Below are 27606 nucleotides of genomic sequence, written 5' to 3' on the forward strand. Positions count from 1 at the left end.
AAAAAGGATTCTTGTGATTTGATTCACGTAAAATTTGAATTAATTTATGGTGTAATTAAATAAAAAAGATAATTATAAAAAAATTAATTTCAATTAATTAAGAAAAGTATTCACACTTTTTTATAAATAAAAATATTATTAAATATGCATTTTTATTTATTATTTTTTATTTTTAATTATGTAACATTCCTGATATACATATACTAAATCAATTATTTAAACTCATGCATAGCATTAATTCATTACTAATAGCCCTAACCAAAGGGTTTAATTTATTCAGTAATGCTAGGTAAAAAAAAAACAGTCAGAACTTATCTTATTTAATATTTATTAATTGTCGCAAAACTTTCATTCTCATTAAAAATTCGGTAATTCAGTTTTGTATCTAAAACACATGTAGAGAGAGATATTTTTTTTTTCCCTATATCTATGAGATTTATTTATTTCAAAATAAATAAAATTTCTATTGAATCCTTTTGATTTAATACAATTTTAAATAATTCTTTTGTTTGAAATAAATAAATAAATCCTGTTGTATTAAATAATTCTGACAGATTTATTTATTTATTTATTATTTGGCCTTATATCTTTTGTCCCCTCTTCCTATGCAATTTCGATGGTAAAAATTCACAAAATAATTGTGTATAAAAATTTAAATAATAATTTTGATTTTGCAATTAGGCTCATCTAGTCACAAAAGAAGTGATTCATCAAGGTATGCACATGTTGAAATATGAAAAAGTCTAGAAGTTGAACTATAATATAAGTCAATTAAGTTAACTTTTTTTTTTTTTATAAAAGACCTAGTTTTCAACTAGTTAGTTAGAGCTGACTATACTGTTACAGCTGAAATATTTGCCGGTAAATATTGTGGACACTCTACTCACTTTTATAGCAAATGTTTTGACCATTGAATAATAGTCAATCGTTTAAAACCCAAGTCAACTGAATGCAGCGCCCGCGTCCGCCTGCAAACCGGCCAGACCGAGCGACCTACGGCGAATCCCGAAGAGACCATAGGCCGATCCCCAAAACACTGGTTTAGACTAATTTAGTAGTGTGTTAAAAACTCTTTTTTGGGGCTATGTAAACTAATTTAAACTAGTGTCTCATAAACCAGTTTATGATATTAATTTATTAAAAAGTGATTTGGTACTGTTCTCAAACTATTAATGGTTCAATACAGTTTGAGTTTGGTTTGGAAAAATCCTATATAACAATTAACATAAACAATTAAACACCCCCCATCAAATGGGTATGGAACTGAACGTCGCCGCCGCAAGTGTTGTGTTGTTGCAGCCATGGATCGGAGTGCTTGGATGCATGGCCTGTAGTCTCATACTCAAATTATTACTTTAATTAATTGCCATATAGAATTGCATTTAATAATCATAATAATAATATCTTTTCAACTCTTGGAATTGAATCAAAAATCATTTCTTAGTAACATATAACAAGAATGTATATATCATTTAAGGTTATTACAGCAGTATTCAATAAAATTGCAGGATACTAGTTCTATGTTACCATCTTGGGTCCATCCTTTTTGTTCAGGAAGCAAATTATTTTGTTTTAATCTTTTCTAGAATATAGCAATTCTCTACAGGCAATCCCTCCAGTTTCAGCTTTCAACCACAACCATATTCTTCATTATTTTAATTTTTTCAATAATCATTAACAGATGCTAGAACTTGAAGTAGAAAAGAACATTATGTGCAGCTCATATTCAAGTTAACTATCCTAATTTTAGATGATTCAATAGCAGCTCATATACCTGTAGCATCATCTAAAACAATTTAACCTGAAATTAACACCAAGACTACTAAATAAAACATCACAAACTAGACACATTAGTAGCAATAAAATTGCCAGAATATATAGAACAATCATTCTAAGCTAGCCATTGTTACTGTCTAGCTCTCTTGTTGCTGCAAGATGGACATTTGTACTGCTTGATGTGTTCAGCCCTTGCAGGAGTAATCTTCACACACTTTCCATGGAACCACTTCTCGCATATGTCGCAGCAAATCCAGAACCCATCATCATAGCTCTCTCCACATGCCCCACAAGGAACGTCTCCTCCCTGTTCTTCACCATCCTTGTCCTTTGATTGTGTTGCCTTAGAATTCTTCGGCTTAGACTCGGAACCTTTCTGCATTTGTCAACCCACAAGATATCATGACAATGAGAGCATATTTGATAACCCCAACAAACAAATCTTTTTGTTATTATTTTATTTTTTTTAACAAGACAAATCTGTTTTAGAAAAAGCTAAACATAAGCTGTTTACTCAATTTGTATTGATTTTACCAAAAAAAAAATCTCTCATACAAAAGTACATTTTTCTGTACAACCCTTACAATACATAGTAGCTTTAGTGCAAAAAGTTGTGCAACTAGCAAACTGTTACAGTATTACTACTGTGGGTCAGTATAATTTTCAAGCTTGTGTACCTTTGAGTTTGATTTAGATTTGTTACTGCTATGATTAGAAGCTGGTGTCTTTCCCATTCCTGTAACAACCTCAAATATGGTTGGAAGATCATTTATCATAGTAAATAGTCTCTTCCTGCATGAAAAATGAGAGCTGGATCTTACTTAAACATGACCAAAAGGACAGCATCGCAAATCAGTTACTAACTTGAGAGGGTACATGAAAACAAACTAAAGCATATTAGAAAACTTAGGGGGAAAATCAGCATCATGCAAATAGTATCAGGACTCAGGACATCAAAAAACATTGAATACAATTAGAAAGTACATGTTTTGTTTGCTACAAGAAAGGAATGAATCTGATTAGTGATTAATTAAACTTAAAAATTTGAATTCTTTGATGCTCAAAGATTAGAGATAAAACCAAAAGGCTCTGCTAATGAAACTATGAAACAGAAATAGCTCAACTGCCTGAACGAAGGCTTGAAACATTCTCCAAAATCTCCATCCCCCCCCCCCCCCTTCTCTTTTTTTTTTCTCACAGTTTTTTATACCAATTCAATTCTTACATTACATCCTTCAAACTGTAAACGAAAAAAAAAATGTGACCTTGACACTTCTCCCACTACAACCACATTATGTGTATAATATTCATATCCTCTCATTTTATCCTTCCATTTGATATCTGTTAGAATTAGAAAGTGAATACCAACAAGACAATTGGAATTTAATCATTTTCTTATGACCGTATTCCCAGATTAACCACAATCATGCAAAAGATGAAAGGTAACAACCTGAACAGTTCTGTAACAAAATTGTGAATACATAAAAGAAATAGAAAAATACAAGCCACAGAAAATGTATTAACTTGTGAATTTTTATACAAGACTAGATACTCCATTAATAAAATCATGGAAAGGAAATATAATATATAACCCAGCCGTTTTTATAAAGCATTAGTATAAACAACAACGTAACTTTGTTCAGCTAATATCATTTTTTCTATACCGTCAAAACCACTAAATGTTGTAAACTATACTTTATTTGAACAAATATCTTTCAAATATTCTAATAACAAATAAGTCGCACCAATATGAAGACAATAGAAGACCTAGGCCAATTGCTTAGTAGTTACCAGCCTCATGTTATATTTCACTTTCCACTCTCCCCTCATGATACTACTCCGCTATTAGACAACTAAGAATGGTTAGCCTCGCAAGGTGGTCCTCGCTCATTCACATGGGATACCATGTCCCCCATGCTACTCAGGTTTTAGTGATGCTAGTAACTGAGTATGATACCAACAATAATGGACAAAGTAATGAATTTATATTCTAATTAAACATTTAGTTACTGGTTACTAGTTGCAGCCATCAACATGGTCAACTGTACAAAAGCTAACTAAAGTGCATCAGGTGCTATGGTTTTCTTAAGTTGCACTGCCTACTTCTGCTGTCTTTTATTATATAGACATGTGCCTCCTTTATGTCTAACTATTTCTTTCTTAAAATTTGATTTTTGTTTACTCATTCCAAGAGCAAATAAAGCAGAGTGCTTTGTTCAAAGAATAGACTCGAACCATCCTTGTTTAAACTTAAATCGAAGAATACATTCAAACAATTCCTGCTTACACTATAATTGAAGAATACATCAAAACCCCTGTGGGTAAAACTTTAATTGAAAACTACACTCGTTAAACTTCAAAGAATAATGTGATGTCAAGGGATTCAAATGAAGCACGGATATGCGTTTTTTAAAAGAGGGTAAAACAGCAAGGCAGCAATATATTTATAAAAGGAACAAGACATACCTATCAGCCCTGTCAAATCCAACTCTAGCACCAAAATAAAAAGCCACACCGAGTATCCAAGCATCACTATGAGCAGCAACCAAAGATAGCCATTCCTGTTTATCAAGCCCATCTCTGGCAAAGTTAATACCCAATGTTGGCTCCGGAATCTCTGGAGGCACCTCCTCAACAGGCAGATTAACTTCCCACTCCTCGGTAGGAAATCCATACAGGCAAAGATTGTCCTTTTCTGTATCACAGAGCTCACACAAATCAAATAAATTACCTAAGCCAATACTTTCAGCTATATAAAAAAGTTGTGCATACTATTTGGAAAAGAACTATCATAACTATTTGTCTTACAGCAAAATAGCAACATAAGAACTTACAAATTTTATCAAGATATGGAGACACAGAAAAATAAAAGTTTACAGAAAATTACTGAACTTTATTTCCAAGAAAATTGATAAGAGTTAAATCTAGTGTGAAGGGTAATCATGACCAGTGTTTTGGAATTGCGGCCATGGCGAAATGGCGTGGCGGATTTTGGGCCCACTGCCATCTAGGGGATGCTGTGTTGTGGAAATCATGGTGGCCGCAATTGCGGTGACGCCATGGCGGAACGCTACGTATATGGCGGGTCTGGGTGTAATTTTTTTTTTTTTTCATTTGAGGGTAATTTTGGTCATTTACAAAACCTTAATAGCCAAGTTAGAGAGCTCACATTCTCAGATACTAGCTTCAGCCTCTTGCTCTCTCGCCAACCCAAAAAATCTCTTCCCTCTCTGTCGGACTCCCTCCCTCTTTGCTGCTGTAAGAACGCCGACAGCATCACCACCCTCCAACTCCTCCTCCTCCTCCTCTGTTTTCCATGTCTGTTGTTCTCTCCGCTGGAGGCACCGTCTACTGCTCGAGGAAGAACCGAAGAGGCCATCACAGCATCTCCACTGCAGCATCACTGCCCATGCTGGTTGACCACCTCCTCTCCAGGTGGTCTCCTTTTCTAACTCTTCCTTCCTCTCTTTTCTAACTCTTCCTTCCTCTCTTTTCGAGACTGTTCTGTTACAGAACCTTTTTTTTTTCTTTTCTATTTTCTGGTTCCTTCCTCTATTCCATTCCCTCTTAAGTGTGAAATTCTGAACCTCTCTTCTTCTATCCTTTATTTCAATTTACATAGGTCACTACTCACCACGTCGACTTCAAGACAACCAACAGCTCCTAATAAATTCCAAGCCCCTGCCTCTACTGCCCCTGCTTCTTCTGCTCGTGCAGCTGCTGCATGAAGGGTTCTAATAGAGTTGACCCAGGCTGGAAATACATCAATACTGTGGAATGTTTGGGTTTACTTGTTGAATTTGCTGCTGAATTTGTTGAATTAATTGCATGCTTTATGAATAGAAAGTTGCTTATAGTGATTAGATTTTATAATCTATTACATGTGCAGTTTTCTGCATCTTTTTGTGCACATATATGTATAGTATTTTCAGTCCACCCGCCATTTCCCATAACGTCATATGCCACAATCCTATGGTGGATTTTTCGCTCTCCACCATGAGCCGCCACAATAAAAAACTATGATCATGGCCTAATGGGATATTCTTCATGCCACTAAATTTCAACCAAGTTTATTTCACTCAAAATAAATAACTCTACTCAAAATAATCTTATCCGTCTATACTCATGCACCTAAGTAGTCCTCTTCCTCTGAGATTTTAGCTCCTGTGCATCAGGGTTGCAGATAATTAAAGACATCAAAGGAGCTATTGAATAAGTTTCAGCTCACATGGCACATGTACATATGTAGACAATAGGCTGTTTCCCAGTCCCTTTAAGGATGAATGAAATGGAGAGTTTTGGAGGAAACGGGCAAGGGAATAAGATTTTCATTTTATTTTTCTTTTAGTAAAAAAGTGGCAAATAATCATATAACCTATCTATCATTCTATTATCAGCTTAACAATCCTATAAGTTTTTAAACTAAAAAAAAAGTATACCACGACCCTCCATTCAATTTTACCGTCAGGTTGAGGGAATAAAGATGTTATGAAATGCGACAAAGGGGCGAGCGGGGAAATGGAGTGAAAAGGATGGGAACGAAAGTTATAAAGTAAATCCAATCCTTATTTGAAAACTTTTTATTTTGAGGGAAGGTACATGAGGTACTATCATGAAATCCGCCAATATCCTCGGTTATTATTTTTATATACAATTTGAAGTTTTTCCTATCTTTAGCACCTTAGAGGAGTTAAAACAACTAAGCAAAGGGAATGAAATCATTTCATGGTATTATTCCCTTCCTCTCCCCTCCTCCTTTCGCTTACAACTTCTAAAAGATACACATTCCCTGACAACAACAACGACAAATTACGGGAATATAGTTTTTTCTTTTATATGAAGAAAGTTTAGGTCAATTCAATGCCAGTTATCTCTACAAAGTCAGGGCACACACACAGCCCCTGCACTAAAAGAGCACATAAAAGAGACTTGCAGGATTAGTTACCAGCAAGATCCACACATTAATGGAGAGAATCGAACACGACTACGTGCAAATGTGCAATACAAACCCATTTGTTACCAACTCTGCCAATCTCAGATGACTAGATCAACATACTTTCATTCTTTTATAAGTTCCAATTATTTTCAATTTAGACCCTAATCCAAGTAAGAGACAAGTAAAACACTAAAGACCAATTTTTCTAATAAGAGAATCACAAACTATTATTAGACTAAATCGGAAACAATATTTGTAGAGATTAAGTTAAAAATAGCCACACACACACACACACAAAATAAACTAAAATAATTAAAAAATTTAAAAACGGAAGAAAAGAAAACCACAAGTAGATCACAGAAAACAATACCAGATTACTTATCAGTCAACACACGTGAACGGAATAAGAATTTTCCTTTTCCATTTATTTTCTTTATTTATTTATTTATTTTTTTTTTGTTTCCCATGGTATCCCACAACCGGCAGGTCAAGGACTAATCCGTCGCGGATTTATTTATTTATCTTTGAAACTTAACATTTTGCGCAGCGTTTCCGGAAAATTTGCATAGAAAATCGGAAATTGCAGCTTCAAACTCTAACGAAAGCTTAAATTCAGAACCAAACAATGCACGAATTCAAAAACAATTTTGACTTATCTTTTTGACTTCACTAAAACAAAATTAAAAATCGTAGAAAAAAAAAAAGTAATTGACGAAATGAGAGCTCAGTAGTAGCTTACCGGGATCACACTGCTTGAAGAACTCTTCAGCATCTGCGTCAAAAAATAAAAATAATTAAAAAATGAAACAAAAATCCGAATGGAATTAGAGTAGAGAAAGGATTACCAGTGGTGAGGGCTTTGATCAAAGCAGTACGGCGAGACTTGAAATCACGGAATACCTCTTCGACGGTACGAGGATTGTAGGTATCAGGTTCTTCCTCCATTTCGAAAAAGAGAAGAAGATGGGTGAATGGAGGGAAATTAAAACAGTTTTGTGGGTAATTATTAATAATAATAAGTAGAAAGTAAAATTGAGTTAAGAGTGTTGGGTGTTTCTTTTTCTTTCTTCTCTGGGGAATGTGGCGAGACACTGGATACACTCTCACTCCCTCACTCTCACCATTGCTTTCTTAATAAATAATAAATAAATATAAATATAAGTGTGCCATATTGCCACACACTCATTTTTTATTGGGTTCATTTTTGTCACGGTTTTTTATTGGGTCTAAGCGCTGGTGCTTTATAGCCCATTTCCTTTGGGCTTTTTTGGACATTATGTTTTGGGCCTAATAGATTATGTGTTTTATGTTTTTAGGTAGATTACAGAGTACTAACAGTTCAAAGACTAATAAAATTTATTATTTTTGGCGCACTTTTGTCCAATTTTTTTAGTATAGTAATTTAACAACATATTTTTAACCGATATTTTTAAATATTGTTATCTAACTACTAACCAAAAATAATAAATTTTGCATACCTTCTATTATTTTTCGTAGAGTATTGTTAGTTGTCAGTTGTCAGTTGTCACCACGAGCCTCTATATAGGTGACAAAATGGAAGTGAACTTTTCAACAAAAAAAAAATAGAGGTGGATTAAAAATTTTTCAATAAAAAAGTTGTGAGTTTGATGTTGGTAGTATTGCTTTGCTAACAACTCTCAAGTAATAATTAGTAGTGACTAGAGATGGCAACACAAACTCGTACCTGTGTTGGGCCTGATTCCAACTGTGGCGGTGAACTCATGATCATGAGATAGCTTTCGAGGGGGACACTGCGAAGTGAGAGAGTTTTCGAACTAGGTAAAAGAAGAAGGTATTGTAACTGGTAAAAGAAGAAGGTATCGTAACTCCAGATCGTAACTAGCTTTGGATGCTTCACCTTGAATACCCTTCAAAACCGACAGACTGATTAACCATCATCTCTGATACCACTTCTTAGGTCACCATCGGCTCTGATACCACTTGTTGGGCCACCATCGGCTCTGATATTACTTGTTGGGTCACCATGGAGAAGCTCTCGATCACCAAGGAGATTTTGGGAAAGAATTCAGTGAGAGAACATAAAATGAGAAGACACCACATCCAACTCAAAACCATAAGGTGTTAAGTTAATGAGTCTCTCATCTTATAAACTCTACCTTTTTGCCGGAAAGACTTTCGATATTTCACCTTAAATACCCTTCAGAGTCACTTGTTTCAAAGATATTAATCATTTTTATTTATTTGCAAAATATAATTGACAAATACTCCATAAAATTATGAGAAATTATTTCAATTGATTATTAAACTAAAATTAAAACTTTTTTCTAAGAGGACTTTGTGCGTTAGCGCATCCACTGAGAGAGGAATTGTGAAACGCTCCTGTGGTCTTCGAATAATTTTTTTTTTGTGGTTCTGAAAATAGTTTAGTATATTTTTTCTGATAGATTAATTAGATTTAATATCAATATTAAATATATTATCAAATAGATAACATAAATGACACAAAGTAAGGATATTTACTTGCTCTAATTAATATATAAGTTAAACATTTAATAAATATATTTCTGACCTTCGAAACCCCAATTACAAGATTGAGGAGTAAACCTAAAAATTTCCAACATGAAAAATGCTTTAGTATGTGAGACGGGGTAACAAAGAATTTCTCCGGGCAGATTTCTATTGTTCTTGAGAACATCCTCTCTGGTAGGATTAAAATAGTACAATAACATAAGATCAAAATTATACAATGTAAACATTCTTGTTTAAAAAATAAATTAAAGGCAATAAATAAAACAAACAAACAATCTTGTTTTACTTTAAAATGTCTAGTATCAGATGGTGGTGCTAAGCCAGAGTTTCTACCAACCAGAAAAATAAACATGATTTTATACCTATAGCACGTTTCAAAATGCTAAGTAGGGTAAAACAAATTTTCAACTGCCCAAAGGATTTTGGTGCCACCAAGCTCTCGCCCAATGGGCTCCACAGCAAATGACAAAAGACCCGTAACCACCCAAGTTAGCATAAGACACCGAGCTTCATACCAGTAGCCTATGGTATATAATGGTATTGCAACAGAGTAAAGCTTTCCATGCTCCCTACCATACACCTTGCTCCCCATCCAATCAGAGAACCCGAACAAGACCACCCAGTTGAATGCCACAGCCGCCATCAGCCGTAACATCGGTTTCTTCAGCCCCTTCATGGTCCAAAATATTTTCGAAAGCATTTAACCACTCCCTATCTATCATCTTCCTCTTCCCTCTCACATGACTCCTCCTCAGTAGGGGTGGCAAAACAGGTCGAGCTCGTCGGGCCGATCCGCTAAAGCCGCTAAAAAGGCGGGTCGGGCTAGAATTTGGAGCCCGCCAAATTAAAAAAATTCGTCAAACTCGCACTGCCAAATTGGCGGGTTTTGGCGGGGCGGTCCGCCGGGCGAAGATTTTTATTTTTCTTTTTTTTTATTAAATAAAAGAGTGATTACTATTATAAAACTAATAATTATAAAATTTTTAAACACTTTTTTTTTCATTTTTTTGTTTTTATTCTTCTTTTAGTTATTAACTTTATTTATTTTATTTTATAATTTTATATATATGCTCAAATTATGTGACTTATTTTTTAAAATAAAGATGATTCTATTGACAAATATTATTATGAACAATTTTATTGAAATTAAAAATTAAAAAAAAATATGGTAAAAAAATTATATTATAATTTGATTATTTTTTATTTGTATTTAATTTTTTAATTATTATTTTTTGGTTAATTTTAATGAATTTTTTTTTCAAAAAAAAAAAAGAGTCAAATGGACTAGCCCGCTAACCCACCAATCCGCCATAAAGTGGGGCGGACTAGCATTTTGAACCCATTTTAGTTGGCGGGGTAGGCCTAGGCGGGTTGGGGCGGGCCGGCCCGCTTTGCCACCCAGTCCTCAGATAATACCGGCTTGTCCTGAACGCAGGATAGAATCACAGTCATCAAGAAAAGTAGTAGAAGGATCGAAAAAATTGATAAGGTTTTTACATTTGCGCAGAGTCTGTGACATGCTTTTGTCACCGTGAATGGCAACATATCATCAAATCTCCTAAAGAAGACGGCGAAGTAACTCAGTTCATTTCCCATTATCATGAAGAATGAGAACTACGTGTATGCCAGTCTAATCATCCGTTGGTGTTACCTATATTATTTCTTTATTAATAATAGGCTTACCATTGTAATTATTTTTTTAGTAAGAATACATAAAGAGTACATAGTATATAAGATGTAATAACTCAACAAATATTTTTTAAGAAAATTTTTCATTATCTTCAAAAAAAAATTTTTAACAGAACAAAATTCATCAGAACTAAAGTTATAAATTGAATGCAATAACGTACGGTAAAGTAACGTCGCATTACAAAAATAAGCAAAAACCTCTTGCTCGGGTTCCTGCCGATTCAGGAACTGTTTCACTACCAATGCTCTCTAACATTAGTTTGTTATTAGAAGATCAACAATTTTTTGAATCTTTTAAATTTCTATGCCTTCCACATATATAAGTCAAATAACCTTTCGTCATGGTTCGTGATGTTTTGTGCCGTCCTCCCACAAATCTTATTTGTCAGTTTGATGGATGGTAACGTAATTTCGTAATGCTGTTCAAATAACTCGTGAATAGTCTGAAGTGAGTTTGGTTCTCTAGTTTGAGTTTGCTGGAAATCTAAGTGTTGCATACAATTTCTGTAAAATTTTACAATGCTTTTGTTTGAAGAATATTAATATGGATAGTCTTTTTTTCCATAGTGGTATATTCTAGACAATGCTGGATGTCTATTTTCTTCAAATATCCATCGTGAAAATGAATTGACAATATAATGACAAACTAGATTTGGGACTCGTCCATTTCTATATATCAGCCAATAGACCGTATTTAGGAATTGAATTCTCTTGGGGACATTCCAAAAGAGAATTTGATTCATCCCCCACCTTATTGTTAAGGGGGTAATTGTCCCTTGTCTATATTTTGTTTGGAGCAAATCTAGTTGACAATAGCATAATTTTTCAACTTCAACAATTTTAGGCTTGTTACCCGCTCCAGAAGGAAGGCTAATATTTGTTGAGTTATTACAACATTTCCTTAGAAAATTTTTTTTGAAGAGAATGCAAAAATCTCCTTAGAAAGTATTTGTTGAGTTATTACACCTTATATACTATATACTATTTATGTACTTTCACTAAAAAAATAATTACAATGGTAAGCCTATTATTAATAAAGAAACAAGTGTAATAACCCGTGTCATACACGTGATAAGATTGAAATTATAATTTTGAATTCTTTTGTTAAGATTAATTTGAATTATAATAATTACAATGGTAAGCCTATTGTTGCCTCTTTTTGTTTGAAGAATATTGATATGGATAGTCTTTTTCTTCATAGTGGTATATTCTAGACAATGCTAGATGTCTATTTTCTTCAAATACCCATCGTGAGAATGAATTGGCAATATAATGACAAACTAGATTTGGGACTCGCTCATTTCTATATATCAGCCAATAGACGGTGGGACTCGCCCATTTCTATATATCAGCCAATAGACCGTGTTCAGGAATTGAATTCTCTTGGGGACATTCTAAAAGAGAATTAGATTCATCCCCCACCTTATTGTTAAGGGGGTAATTGTCCCTTATCTATATTTTGTTTGGAGCAAATCCAGTTGACAATAGCATAGTTTTTGAACTTCAACAATCTTATGCTTGTTACCCGATCCAAAAGGAAGGTTAATATTTGTTGAGTTATTACAACATTTTCTTAGAAATTTTTTTTTGAAGAGAATGCAAAAATCTCCTTAGAAAGTATTTATTGAGTTATTACCCCTTATATACTATGTACTCTCACTAAAAAAATTACAATGGTAAGTCTATTATTGATAAAGAAACAAGTGTAACAACTCGTGTCATATACGTGATAAGATTGAAATTATAATTTTAAATTGTTTTGTTAAGTTTAGTTTGAATTATAATAATTAGAATGGTAAGCCTATTATTGCCTCTTTTTGTTCGAAGAATATTGATATGGATAGTCTCTTTTTCTTCGTAGTGGTATATTTTAGGCAATGCTGGATGTCTATTTTCTTCAAATACCCATCGTGAAAATGAATTGGCAATATAATGACAAACTAGATTTGGGATTCGCCCATTTCTATATATTAGCCAATAGACCATATTCAGGAATTGAATTCTCTTAGGGACATTCCAAAAGACAATTAGATTCATCCCCCACCTTATTGTTAAAGGGGGTAATTGTCCCTTATCTATATTTTGTTTGGAGCAAATCGAGTTGACAATAGCATAGCTTTTGAACTTCAACAATTTTAGGCTTGTTAGCCGCTCCAAAAGGAAGGTTAATATTTGTTGAGTTATTATAACATTTCCTTAGAAAATTTTTTTTTGAAGAGAATGTAAAAATTTCTTTAAAAAGTATTTGTTGAGTTATTACACCTTATATACTATGTACTCTCATTAAAAAAATAATTACAATGGTAAGCCTATTATTGATAAAGAAACAAGTGTAATAACCCGTGTCATACACGTGATAAGATTGAAATTATAATTTTAAATTCTTTTGTTAAAATTAATTTGAATTATAATAATTTGATTAATAAAAATGTAACATATTATGTATTGTTTGTTTTTTCTTAATCTAATATTAAATATATTAACTCTAAAATAATTATTAATTAGTTTTAGTAATTTACTTTTTTCAATATATCAAATATATATACTCAATGTGACCATAAATAACCTAGTAATACTTAGATCAACCAACAATTTTTTATATGTTATTTTAGTGTCAAGTAAGAACATATCAAAATCAGCTCAAAATAAATAATAAATTATTAGAGAATTCTAATGCACAAAATTCTCTAATAAACAATAAATAATTTAAACCCACTAAAAAATAACTTAACACTTTTCTTTGATACCTGCAAAACATATATCTGAAATAATATTATATTAATATTAGTATACGGTTTTACAATCATCGACCGTATTTACTATACGTGACTCCTTCTTAAAAGTTATTCTACATACGTGTGCAGTCGAAAGATAAATTACTGGACTTTATTTTATTTTTCTAAATTACTATAATTATGCATTATTCATTAAATGCTAGTTGCTACTTGTAATATAATTGTAATATTGTAATATAATTATAATAAAGATATTTTTCTAAAATAAATTTAGAAGAGAGAATAGTGCTGAGGAAAAATGAATTCATGAGGAATTGACACTTCACTTTTATTAGTTGATAATGTATTAAATATTGATTTTATATAATTATAATAAAGATATTTTTCTAAATTAGTATAATAATGCATTATTCATTAAATGTTAATTGTAATATAATTATAATAAAGATATTTTTCTAAAATAAATTTAGAAGAGAAAATAGTGATTTCATTTTAGAGGAAAAATGAATTCATGAGGAATTGACACCTCACTTTTATTAGTTGGAGGAAAAATCCAGTTTTAGTATATTTCTCGTTATTATATATTTTTCTCTAATATATATCCACTGTTTTTTTTCCTTCGTTTCAGCATTTTAAATCTAGGTTTAACTTGTCGTAGTTTTCACTTCTCAGTCATTCTATTAGACGTAGTTGATAACTATTGAAATTCTTTGATTAACATAGGAGAAAAATATATTATTATATGATAGAATTAATATGAGTATATTTTGTTATAAAATACATAAAGTTAATGTAAAATAAAATTACACATAAAAAAGCAAAGAAAATAAAATTAAAATAGCAAAAACGATAAAAAGATTATTTTTACAATTTTGTTTTGTCATTTTTATGTATAGAAGATTAGAAAATAATAAAATTTTTACTAAATTAATTTTGTATTTGTGGTAATTAATTAATTTTCACTAAAAAGCAAATAAAATAAAATTAAAAAGCAAAGAAAATAATATTTCTCGTTAAGAATACAACAAATACAAAATTAATTTAGTGAAAATTTTATTATTTTCTAATCTTCTATACATAAAAATGACAAAACAAAATTGTAAAAATAATCTTTTTATCGTTTTTGTTATTTTAATTTTATTTTCTTTGCTTTTTTTATGTGTAATTTTATTTTACATTAACTTTGTGTATTTAATAACAAAATATACTTATATTAATTCTATCATCTAATAATATATTTTTCTCTATGTTAATCAAAGAATTTCAATAGTTATCAATTACATCTAATAGAATGACTGAGAAGTGAGAATTACGATAAGTTACACTCAAGTTCAAAATGCTCAAACGAAGGAAAGAAAACAGTGGATATATGATTAGAGAAAAGTATATAATAACAAAAAATATACTAAAACTAGATTTTTCCTCCAACTAATAAAAGTAAGGTGTCAATTCCTTATGAATTCATTTTTTCTCTAAAATAAAATCACTATTTTCTCTTTTAAATTTATTTTAAAAAAATATTTTTATTATAATTATATTACAATTAACATTTAACGAATAATGCATGATTATATTAATTTAAAAAAATATCTTTATTATAATTATATAAAATCAATATTTAATACATTAGAAATCGTGTTATATAGAATAATGCATGGCACGGGCTATTTCAATATTACGAGTTTGTGTTAGAACTTAAAAAAATGGTTGTAAGAGCGAGAAAGATTTATGGAGGATAAGATAGAAAGGGATGGTATGGAAGTGCTAGAACTCGCCCCTATCTATTTCATTGCCATTTCTAGTTGTAGCATGTATATTTCTTATAAAAAGGGGGAAAAAAAGTATTATTATCCTATAATTTTATAGATTAATCATATTTGTGTTTAAATTCTACCATTTGTCTCATTTTTTATTTTATTTTTATATAATAAAATATAAAAACTATTCCCGTTTTAAAAAAAGGTACATATAATATATATTTTCAATATATAATTTTATTTTGGAATGAAATTTCGATTTTTCAACTTACTACCTTCTAATTGAATTTTAATACATATTTTAGAAAGAGAAGCAATTTAGTATGATACAGATTGAGAAAATTTATTCCATTTTCTTTTTGGGGTTGGTAGCTGGCTATTATTGTCCAGTGAAAATTGGTGTTTGACGTTTTTGGGTTTGTCATTCTTTCAGAGTTTCAGCCCATATTTTTCATAATTATCTAACTGCAAGACATTACCAGGCTCATCAAAAATTGAATTTCAGTACAATACCAACAAAACTTGAATTTCAGAATAGCACTTGGGCCCAATAACTATGAATTCCAATCCAAGTTAGGTGCCAACAAAAACGTAATTTGGAACCAACTTGGTTGGTCGAGTGGTTAGCTCACTCGTCCGCTTAAGTAAGTGTCGGGAGTTCAAACTCCGCCTTGTGCATGCAGCAACCCATTGACTAGTGGCAAACCCTTAAATGGAGCTCAGATCCGCGACAGATTAGTCCTTAACTTGTCGGGTTGAGGAATATCATGAAAAAAAAAAAAACGCAATTTGGATTTTGGAGTTGATCTAGTGGTTAGTTCACGAATTTGCTTAAGTAAGTGTCGGGAGTAACCTATTGCCAAGAACAAATCCTTAAATAGAACTAGCTTAAATTTCACTTTTAAGTGTTGGAAATTCAAATCTCGATCCATTAGCCTAAAGCTCATGACAAATTAAATTTCATTTGTAACTTTTTCATTTAAACTTAAAAAAAATTCATTAATTTTAACCTTTGTCTAAAGAGCATATTATTTAATATTTATGTTTTGTATATTATCAATTAATTTTGGCAAGGTTTTTACTTTTTAGGGTTTATTGTGTAACACATAATACTTGTACACAGAATAGTCCTTCCTATATGAGAGTTAGGGAGAAGAAAGGGAAATATGTCTTTGGATCCGAAAATATGATGAAGCAAAAACCGTTGGCCCCTCCAAAACTTCAAGTGTATGTCAGAGACACACATCAGAGATATAGAAAAGAAAAAGACTAAACATGACAACAAACATTAATTAATATTGAAAGGTTAATGTCTTCACTCTTCACTTCCTTATAAAGCATGGTCCAAATTAAGCCAAAGCCCCACTACACGTGTATCGCATTATTAGAGTCCCGTTTGTAACCTATAAATGTGCACCGGATAACATTCATATACTTGAATTCGTAAATTTATAAATGAATTAAACAATAGTATAATTAAAATCTAATGCGAAAGGCGTGATTTTTAATATGACATTAGTAATTAAAGAATTCAAAGTAGAATTTAAATTAAATTATTCTACCGATCTTTATAATTTTATTAAATTTATAATTAAATTTTATAATATAAATTTTTATATTATTTTAAATTTTGTAATTAAATTTTTTTCATAAAAAAATGTTAAAGTTAATCGAATATTATACACAAAAATGTCATTCATGTTTAAAAATTTAATCATTAAGTGTGAATATATTCAATTTGGAGATGAATTATTAATTTTAACTTGTTTTGTACGGAAATTAAATTACCTAATTATAAATTTAAAATAGTGTAAATATTCAATTGAAAGTTTTTAAATTATACAAACTTAATTATAATTTAATAAAACTATAAGAACTAGTATAATAATTTAAAGTTTAATTATTCTGTTGGTCTTATAATTTTACTAAATTTGTAATTAAGTCTTTGTAATTTTTTTTCAGTTGATTTTTTACACTATTTTTAATTTTGTAATCAGGTTCTTTACATGTCAAAAATATTTAAATTAACAGAATATTTTTTTAAAAAATATATGATTAAAGATCTAATTAGGTTCTTAATTATAGATACTTTCAATTTTTTTTACCAAAAAGATAGGAGACTCAAACTCGCAACCTTTTAATTGAGTATGGAGAGACTATGACATTTAAGCTATGACTCATTGGTATAGATACTTTCAATTTGTAAAAACATATTCAGTTAACTCTAATATTTTTTACACTATAAAGAATCTAATTATAAAATTAAAAATAATGTAGGAACTCAATTAAAAAATAAAAAAGTATAGAGACCTAATTAAAAATTTAGTAAAATTATAAAGACCAACAGAATAATTAAATCGTAATTTAATAAAGAATTTATTAATATACCTAAATATTTATAGTCATCTATTGGCTAAATAATAAGATCAAACTCTTTTCAAGTGATAAAATTGGTGAAACGATAAAATAAAAGCCTAATTACTGATAAACTAAAAATGTACATATAATAAAAATAAAAAATTTAATGATTATTAATTTTTTACTTATATTTTTCATTTCAAAGGATTTTTTCCGGTTGGATGCAGTCAGTAAAATATGGACTTGAATTTTAAAAATATGTATATATATTTTTTGCTATTAATATGAGAACCACTTTGGTGGGTATTTTAAAGTAACGCTTATATCACATAGTGTTAAATAAGGATTGTGTTCATTACCAACCAAAAAAAAAAATGTGTTAGATAAATACTAAAATTAGTTATTAAAATTAATTATTAATATAAAATATATATTAAAATATAAATATATATTAAAAATAATTAAATTATATATATATTTATATATAAATACATTAATAATTGATTTTAGTGTATAAATAGTGGCGGAACAAAAAATTTTATAAGAGGGGCCAATTAAATATAAAATATAACAAAAAATTAATAAAATATTATTTGTAGCATATATATCAAAAAAGTAATTATATTATATAAAAGTTAATGTTCAACTACATACTTTAAGATTTTGATATTTTTAAACTTGTTCGACGATACTTCATGGAACTAAAATCATCAATTATCATCTCTGAAGTGAATTTTGAAGCAATTTCCTTTTCAATATATACAATCATACAATATGCTAAAAATTCATCTTCCATCTTGTTTCGAAACCTTATTTTAATAATCTTCATAGCTAAAAAGGCCCGTTCAGTTGTTGCTGTTGTCACAGGAAGAGTCAAAACAAGACGAATTAATCTATCAATTAAAGGATATATATTTGATTTACAAGACTTAACAGCAATATTATGAGGAGAATTAAGAGATTTACCCACATGAGATAAAAATGCACAATCCTTTCCATTATTCACTTTTTTCCAATTGCAAAATCCTCCTGATGTGAATGGACTTGATTTTCTATAAAATAAATAGCATGGAAGACAAAATGCAGCATCCACTTCTGGCGAATATTCTAGCCAAGAAAAACTCTTAAACCAATGAGCTTTGAAACGACGAGGATGACTTTCTAGACCAGAAAGAAGGTACTCATCCATAATAAATTGATATGGTCCAAACTTTATGTATGCTCTACGGATTTCATCTTGTTGATTGATAGGATAATTTTAAATTTGCGGACGCTTTCCGGGATCACACATCAATGTATCAATATTAACTTGATCTATTTCAGTCCTTGTTATTTTGGAAGCAGGGGTTGAATATCTTGCTCAACAAGTTGTGTCGCAGATTGTTTAATAATATTTTAAACATTACTCAAAGAATCTGAAGCTGAATTTTGTTCATCATATATTCTCTCTTTTCTTTTGAAAAATGAGTGAATTGTTTTCATCTTTGACATTTTTAACTTAACTTGAACTATCTAACAAAAAAAAACAAAAATAATTGCATATATATTATTTTCTTAAAAAAAATATTAAACCTATTGAGCAATAACAAATAATTTTAGAAACACAAATATATAATAACCAAAAATAAAGTTATTGATTTACCTGAATATTTTTTTGTTCCAAGTCTCACCCAAAAAATAATTCTATTGAGTTTTGTCCTCACTTCAATCTTTAAACATTGTCCATTATAAAAAAAATAATTATTTTAAATAAATAATGTAAATAATACTTGACATTGTTATTAACTTAAAAAAATTGAAATATATCTCTTTGAATCTTTGTTGTGCATTTAATGGTTAATATTTTGCTGTTTACTTCTCTTCAATGGTTTTTCTTCATATGTCTTGTTTTAGTATGGAAAGAAAATTAGAATGAGAAGAGTAGAAGACCAAAAGTTTGGGAACCACTAAAAGAGAGAGAAAAGTGGCGCTAATGCCTCTAATGATTTGAAACAAATATTTGAAAAATGTACTAGTGTTACTTTAATTAATAGTATGGATTTGGGCAGTTGGGCTAATATAATAGAACCATTTTTATTAATTATTAGAATAGGCTATTTATTAACAAGAACAATAATAATTCAAATATCCAATATATAGTGCAGTTTTTAGTTATTTTAATTTATAAAATTTTGTAACTTATATTTTTTTTAATATTATATATAAAAAAATTTAATATTATTAATTATTATTATTTACTATTTTTTTAAAAAAATTTTGGGAAGGACCATGGCCATGTTAGGCCCCTGAGTTAATTATTTTTTATATGATGGATGAAATGGTGTATTACGTTGGTATGAGTTGAAATGGGTGTATTTCACAAGTGTGATGCATAATACAAATCGTTAGTTACGATTTGTAAAACAAAAGAAATCGTTACTCACGATTTCATATATTACATTTTTTTAAATTAAAAAATTAAAATCGTAACTCACGATTTCCTATTTTTTTTTTTTTGTCTTATTTAAAATCGTAATTCACGATTTTTGTTAACTTTTTTTATTTTTTTGTCTTATTTAAAATCGTTATTCACGATTTCTTTTTATCCCATATCACTGCATTACATCAAAACATCATAATATTAACGAAAAACACTAATAATAACCCAATATAAAAAAAAATTAGCCTTAGGCCCCTCGATCCGCCACTGTGTGTAAATAATATTTTTAATTAAATAAATGTCACTAAATCTTTATGTTTGAGACAGATATTATTTAACACAAATATTTTACACCAGAGCCATTGATCATACGTCACCTCAATAGAGTGAATGACAGAATAGTTTTTTTTTTTTTTTTTTTAGAAAAAATATGAGCAGAGCAACCATATTATTCATGATTCATCACATGAGGAAAACAACTTCACCAAATTGAACCTAGCTAGTTATTATACTGAATTTGAGGTTATTAGGGTTTGCCCCAAATGAAAGGGAAGAAACACATTGCTCCAAGTGGAAATAATTGAACTTAAATCAATCGGTCAATAAGTAACACGTAGCCATATAATAATAATAATAATGCTTTTGTATTTTGATTAAGTTCATGTTCATGTATGAAAACACACCCCCCATATTATCATAAATTGAATGAAATCAAATAATTGTGCGCGTGGTACTTATCCAATTATATGAAACTCCACACATTCATTACCATCTCCATCAAAAGTAACAATAATTACCATCTCCATCATAGCAAGCAATTGTTGTTATCTGATTAATTTTGATAATGCATAAGTAAGACTTTTTGCATATATTGTGTCGGCTAATCTTGTATGTGGGAATCCCCAAGTGGTTATTTTGTCCCAATAAGCATACATTTTTTATTTGTAAAATCTCAATATTATATTATTAAGTTTTGTCCTTTTGACAAAAGTGACTCCTTCAAAAATTAAAATTCCAATAATAATATTGGATTATTCGGAAAATAGACACATTACTATATATCTAGATAGAATTTGTATACACTAATAATAGTATAAAATGTGTGAAAACTATATACAAAAGGACAAAATGTCCTTTCTTCTTTGAATTACGAATAACAGAAAATTTTTATTCATATAATAATAATAATAATAATAATAATAATAATAATAATAATAATAATAATAATAATAATAATAATAAATTGAAAATAAAAATACAACTTATTTAATCTAATAAAAACTTTGTGTGAATGGCCAAAAATTTAAAAAAAAAGATAGAAAAAAGAGTTTTTAGAAATTGAATTTTATTCCATTTTTTTGCATTTACCTTCTAAAAATTTATAAGTCATTATATTTGCTATTTATAATTTTTATTATTATTTTACTATTTCAGAGGTATTGTTGTCCACGCTTAAAATCATATTTTGTTATTTATTACTCATGCATTGTGTCTAAACATCTTTTCCGTTATAGACTCCTCATATATGTTTTCGATTATGTTATATATAAACTAAAATTAATCATTAAAGTCAGTTATTAATATAAAATATATATTAAAAATAAATTAAATTATATATGTATCTATATATAAATATATTAATAACTAATTTTAATAATTTATTTTGTTATAAAAATAACATTTTTAATGTTTTTTAATTAACATCGGAACTAAAAGCTCAAGAAAAAACACGCAACTACAAAGAAATTAATTTAGGAGGAACAATTACAATAGGATCTGCATAAAAGTAATAATATAAAGTGAAATAACAAAATAAATATGGTAACCAAAATTGAAACTATCACCAAGACTAGAGAGATCTTGTAGTATGAAAATCGTTGTACACTATATCCAACTCAAAACCTTAAAATAGTAAGTTAATGGATCTCTCATCTTATAAACTCCTCATTCTTCTTTATTTTTTTTGATGTGAGACTAACTTTAACACTCGTCACACTTACAACATTAACAAAAAATTGATACATTAGAAAAATATCATTTAAATAAAATAAGTGCAGTAAATTAAACTTTTATAAAAGAAAATTACGATGAAATTGAGTGAACAGAAAATATCGCAGTTGCATTAAGATTGAATAGACACCCAATCAACAAGTGCCATTGAATCTGTAAGAAGCAAGGATTATTTGGGCTGACAACACAACAGCATAGTCAAGGTCACATGTCCTCTTAGTATTTGGTTTCCTCTATGTTGATTATTAGCACTAAGACATAAGACACCCATGACCCATTGTGCCCCCTATATTAAGAAAAGGAAAAACCTTTGATTTAGAAAGCTCCTTCATTTGGTCTCTGAATTCGGCTGCAACAATTTTGGATGCAATTTTCGTCATGCCATGCTCAGGCTGGCTTCCACCAACAATTAGACAATCATCTTCTGTACTTTCAACATCTCATGCCAATGGATCTTCACGGTTATTTAATATTTTGTAGGCCCATTCTGCTATATATTGTGGTGCAACAAATCTCTCAAATTGTTTACTGAGAAGTATTGTGAAATTACTTGTCCCAAATTGTGGACATTTTTCATTCTTTTTTTCTTTTTGTTTTATTTTAAAAAATTTTATCTTTCTAGAGATAATGAAGATCAAATTTTAGATTTTTTAGTCATAGTAATTTTATGATATTATATCATAAAATTATTTATTCTAAAAATTTAAATAGACAAGTAGAGATGTTCATAAATAGTTATATATATTTAATAAAAAATTTTAAATTTTAAGAATAAAAATATATAAATTTAATTGGGAGATTTTACTCTCTTTAAATTTCAGCGAAATGGAAGAGATTTATTTTTTTCTTCACTTAACCAAATATTTGGAAGAGATTTATTTTTTTCTTCACTTAACCAAATATTTGGAGTTTGATCCTCATTTTAAACATTAAAAAAAAAACTTTAAAATTTTAGACCAAATATATTTCACCCATTAAAATATCTACAACTCGTAAATTAGTCATTAAAAAATTATTTTGAGGATAGATGTTGAATATTGATATCATTGATGAGGAAAAAAAAGAGAGGAATAATATTTTTAAATTCTAAGTTTTCATACTTTATATCATCCTTTAATTTTTTTTATTCTTAAATTTTAGTGCGATTCTCAATTTCTACTTTAACACTTAAATTCTTATTTTCCATTTTCATTAATTTGGATTGGCTAATATAGGTGTAACACTCTACCACACGGAACTTTACGCTTAAGCCGTAAAATAAAGGTGGTGTGGTATTATGACCTCTAAAATAATATGTGTACATATAATAGCAGAAATAATATAATAAACTATGAGCCTTGAAGAACAAATGAAATAAAAATCGCGAAATAAAAGCGCAATGCTAAAAAAAATGAGTTAACTTGCGTACTAAAAAAACTATAGTTATCAAGCATAAGATAACAAAAGTAGGAATAGAGGGCCAAAAATACAAAATAACAAGCTCCTAACTCAGCCCGCGAAGCCAAGGCTGGCCGGAGAATATTTACACATATATATACATATCCAAAACCTAAATTTACATAAACAAAACTCTGTCTCTCTATAAGCCTCTAAGAGGATCAAAAGAAACCAGTCATTCGGAGAGAAAACTAAGTACATAAATACATAATTAAACATCAGAAAGAAACCCAAAAAAAAAAAACACTCCACTTCAAAAGTCTAGACGCTTAGCGAGGTGCCTCTCGACCTGCATCTGAAAAACAACAACATAGTACGGGGTGAGAACCAACAGTTCTCAACATGATAAAGGTGCCACGCATATAAGATATAAGGTCCTGGGAATACCAGAGGCAGTCTTAGAACGCCGACACTCATATTATAAAGCTTAGAGTATCAAACAGAAACCATAAAAGGTGGTTTTCTAAGAGTACCTAAGCCTAACTCAACTTAATCTTGACTCTAAGTCTTACCGCCTTTCCTCCATACCTCCATCTCCAACAACATATCACAAACAAATAAGCAGATAAGGCAAGCATAAGAAGGTTACAACTACTGCAGGTAACAAATATACATTTAAGATAGCAAGTAAATTTAGGCACACCCTATTAATGCACAAACAAGTAATTCAAGTAATATGCACATGATGCATGCTTGTCCTATGGCTGATGAGTCTCATCTGTCGGTTATCAAGCCAACCCAACAAGTCCGGTTCGCTAAACCCTTGGATTGTCCCTCGTCGCGCATCCTCAAGAGTCTATGCATGGCTTTTTCTCATATATAAATATCAATTGCTCAATGGGGAACCATTCCTGGGAATTTATACGTGTCCGGTCACCCTTACGACGTAAGGTCAACAGAGTATCAAGTTTCGACCTGGTACATGTGGTGGTAAGCCACGGTATTTTACCCAAGAAATCTCGTATCTCAGATCATTTGAATGCTTAAGCCAAATATTATACATAATCTTTTATAGCATTATACATTCAGTTTATCACTTTATCAGCTTTACTTCACCTCCAAGTTATCTCCTTTTCCTAACTTCATCTAATTACCAGGCCTATTAATATTATTTATGACTAGAAGAATGAAAATAGGGGTTTAGAAGTTTAAAATTAGGTTTAAAACTCAGAAAACCATATTTGCTGGAATAGGGGCCACGCGTACGCGTGGGCATACAAAAGACCAGCTCGTGTATGCACCTCATATCACGCGTACGCGTGGGTCACACGTACGCGTGGACGTACATCCTGACCCATTTCGCGTACGCATAAGTCTACTCGCGTACGCATATAAAGGGGGCAGTGATGACAATCCGCGAATGAAGTGCATGCGTACGCGAAAATTGCAAGCCACGCATATGTGTGGGAGTACGTTTTTCAAAAAACTCAATGAAGTTAAAAAAAAACTGCAGAATTATATATTTCCAATCCAAACTTCCGACGCGCTTAACTTATTCGTTTTAAATCATTTTTCATCCGTTCTTCAAACGGCATAAACTTCATAAACCTAATTTTTATTTAAAATATGTTTGAAATCATCTGGGGTCCAGAAACCAAGTTGTAACTCGTCGAAATTCGGCCAAAAATAAGTTTTTCACCAAACTCTTAAACTTCCATTTTTACCAAAATCAATTTCAATCTAACATTTCAAGATCTCCAGCCTTTCGTCAACACATCACATTATATCTATACTACCTCCACAACTTACTATAATCAATTATATCTCATTCTTACACAAACCTCAAACATAAACTTCACAATTACAACCACAATTCATCAATAATTCTTCACAAACACCCATCTACCCTCAAACCTCATCAAACATTATCAATTCATTATCAACATCATCAACAAATTCAAACCCAACCTCATCCATCATATTTCACTAAACCATTTCACATACATATGCATTCAAATCCTATCCTATGGTCATCTAGCCTAAATTTTCACAAAACATTATATATTAAATGCAAGAAACCTAAACCATACCTTGACCAATTTTCACGTAGTGATTAAGGCAACTCACCAAAATAAACACAGCCCCAAAAGTTCAATAAAACGCTAGTGCTCAACCTCTACCAAGTTCCAACATTCACAATTTCAAACTCCAATTATTTATACACAACCTAATACATATTCATAACACACATACACCTAAACTCAATACCCAAGGCACACATTCAGAAAATTAGATAGAGTTAGGGTATCCTCACCTTACCCAACTGTCGTATAAACAAGAGTAAATATTTTTCTCAAGCTAATCGGAGCCTAATACATCAAAGAGGCAAAAATTCAATGCCACTTATAAAATTTTCGAAAAATTTGGGAAAGAAGAGGCTGAGAGTAATAAAGTGGCTTACCTATAAAATTGTTCCGATAGAATCGTAGAGCTCGACGCGGTGGTCACGTAGCCGCAAACGGTGCGGTGATCGGAACTCGGATTGGAAAGTTACGGTGATTGGAAATTGGAATAAGGGTTCGGAACCCTTCTCCTCCCCTTGCTGTGTTCTTCGTTACTTTTTCCGAATTGGGGGGAGAAGATGAGCTTTGGCTCATTTAAGTGTTGGGCCGGTTGGGTTTACTGGTCCGGTTTGGGCTCGATTCAATCGGTTCGACTTGTTCGGTCCAATATTGTATAAAATTATTTGAAATTAGTGTCAAAATTCTCGTTTTGATGAGCTCTATCCTAATTTAACATAATATTCATATTTATAATTTTCTTTATTAAAATTTAATTTATTAACTAATTATTTACTAATTTAACGGGGTTTACAATAAGTGTTTGTGGATTTTTCATCTTATGTTTGGTTGGGCTCTTGATATATGAATTCTATTATAAAAAGTTCAAAAATACTATATGTATATCGAAAATCATCTACAAATAAGTTATTATGTATTTATTTATAAATATGTATATAGTTTAATTAATTTTTAATGTATTTTTTATATTCTAACATATATTTTATACCAACTATGTTATATATATAAAGAAAACCAGACACATGTATAAAAATACGTATTAAAAATACAAAATATATACTGAAAATGAATCAAACACCATATATATTTATACATAAATAATAAATTGTGGCTATTTTTTTATGTATATATAGTATTTTGATTTAGCAATACTACGTGATCAGTATAATTTATTATTTTTTATTAATAATTAATTATTAATATATACAAATATTAACTAAAAATATAGTGTTAGATTATTGGACTAAAGATATTAGGTTGTTAATAAAAAATGTTGGCTGATATAAATTACCGACTCTTGACTTTTTTTTTTTTATTATTTATGAATGTCTGGTTTAGTAATTAATTTTTTTTTCTGTAACCCTAACAACTCTCTAAAAAATCTGATTAAATAAGGAGAAAGATTTTGTAGCATTTTTTTATTTAAAAATTTAAATTTAGAACTTGAAATTGATATCTCACTATATAATATCTTAAAAACATATATTGTGGTGCATGTGGTATGGTCACTAAAATAGAGTCAAAGAAGGAGGGAATGAATTAATTGGTGGACTTTAATTTATTATTATTATAGCCAAATAAAAGATTTTTCAATAAGCAATTGATAAGCATATGCAAAGCAACAATATTGTGTGGCAAAAGGAAAACAATGTTGTATCTTGGCATAAGACCCACACAAACCATAATCATTTTTCATGGATCTTGTTCGAAATTGCCAAGAAATTAACAAAAAGAAATTTGGGGGGACCATGTCATTTGCATTGCCCCATTTTATTTAATTTGACCGTCTATCATGGAGACTCTCTCTTTTTTATCTTTTTATTCTTATTGTTTTTATTTTGCTTTTTGATTTCCCCCACTTTCTATAAAGAGAAAGTAATTAAGGTGTCATGAGAATTATATATGTGTGGAGGACAGAGATGCTATAATAATTTTGTTGGAGATTAAAAAAAATATT

General features: G+C 30.1%; 1 protein-coding gene and 1 long non-coding RNA gene across 2 annotated transcripts; both read right to left on the reverse strand.

Annotated features, from left to right (window-relative positions):
- Window positions 1–1619: 1619 nt before the first annotated feature.
- LOC112755877 (PHD finger protein ALFIN-LIKE 4) lies at window positions 1620–7871 on the reverse strand. The gene is made up of 5 exons (XM_025804194.2): window positions 7558–7871; window positions 7452–7484; window positions 4243–4471; window positions 2454–2568; window positions 1620–2152 (listed from the first exon to the last, which is right to left on the reverse strand). Exons 1-5 carry the CDS (start codon window positions 7655–7657, stop codon window positions 1907–1909), a joined length of 723 nt encoding a protein of 240 aa, XP_025659979.1. The 5' UTR covers window positions 7658–7871; the 3' UTR covers window positions 1620–1906.
- Window positions 7872–23657: 15786 nt separating this feature from the next.
- LOC112755878 (uncharacterized) lies at window positions 23658–26198 on the reverse strand. The gene is made up of 2 exons (XR_003179092.2): window positions 26030–26198; window positions 23658–23923 (listed from the first exon to the last, which is right to left on the reverse strand). It is a non-coding gene; the product is annotated as an uncharacterized lncRNA (long non-coding RNA).
- Between the last annotated feature and the right edge of the window lie 1408 nt (window positions 26199–27606).

This window comes from Arachis hypogaea, chromosome 6 (assembly GCF_003086295.3).
Source record: "Arachis hypogaea cultivar Tifrunner chromosome 6, arahy.Tifrunner.gnm2.J5K5, whole genome shotgun sequence".
In the NCBI taxonomy this organism is placed as follows: domain Eukaryota; kingdom Viridiplantae; phylum Streptophyta; class Magnoliopsida; order Fabales; family Fabaceae; genus Arachis; species Arachis hypogaea.

Excerpts from the sequence above, each read along its gene's own strand:
- LOC112755877 (XM_025804194.2), bottom strand. The coding sequence starts at position 7,657 with ATGGAGGAAGAACCTGATACCTACAATCCTCGTACCGTCGAAGAGGTA. Across the intron at positions 4,472-7,451 it reads CTTCAAGCAGTGTGATCCCG|AAAAGGACAATCTTTGCCTG; the intron begins GTAAGCTACTAC and ends TCTGTGATACAG. Across the intron at positions 2,569-4,242 it reads GGATTTGACAGGGCTGATAG|GAAGAGACTATTTACTATGA; the intron begins GTATGTCTTGTT and ends TTTTTCATGCAG.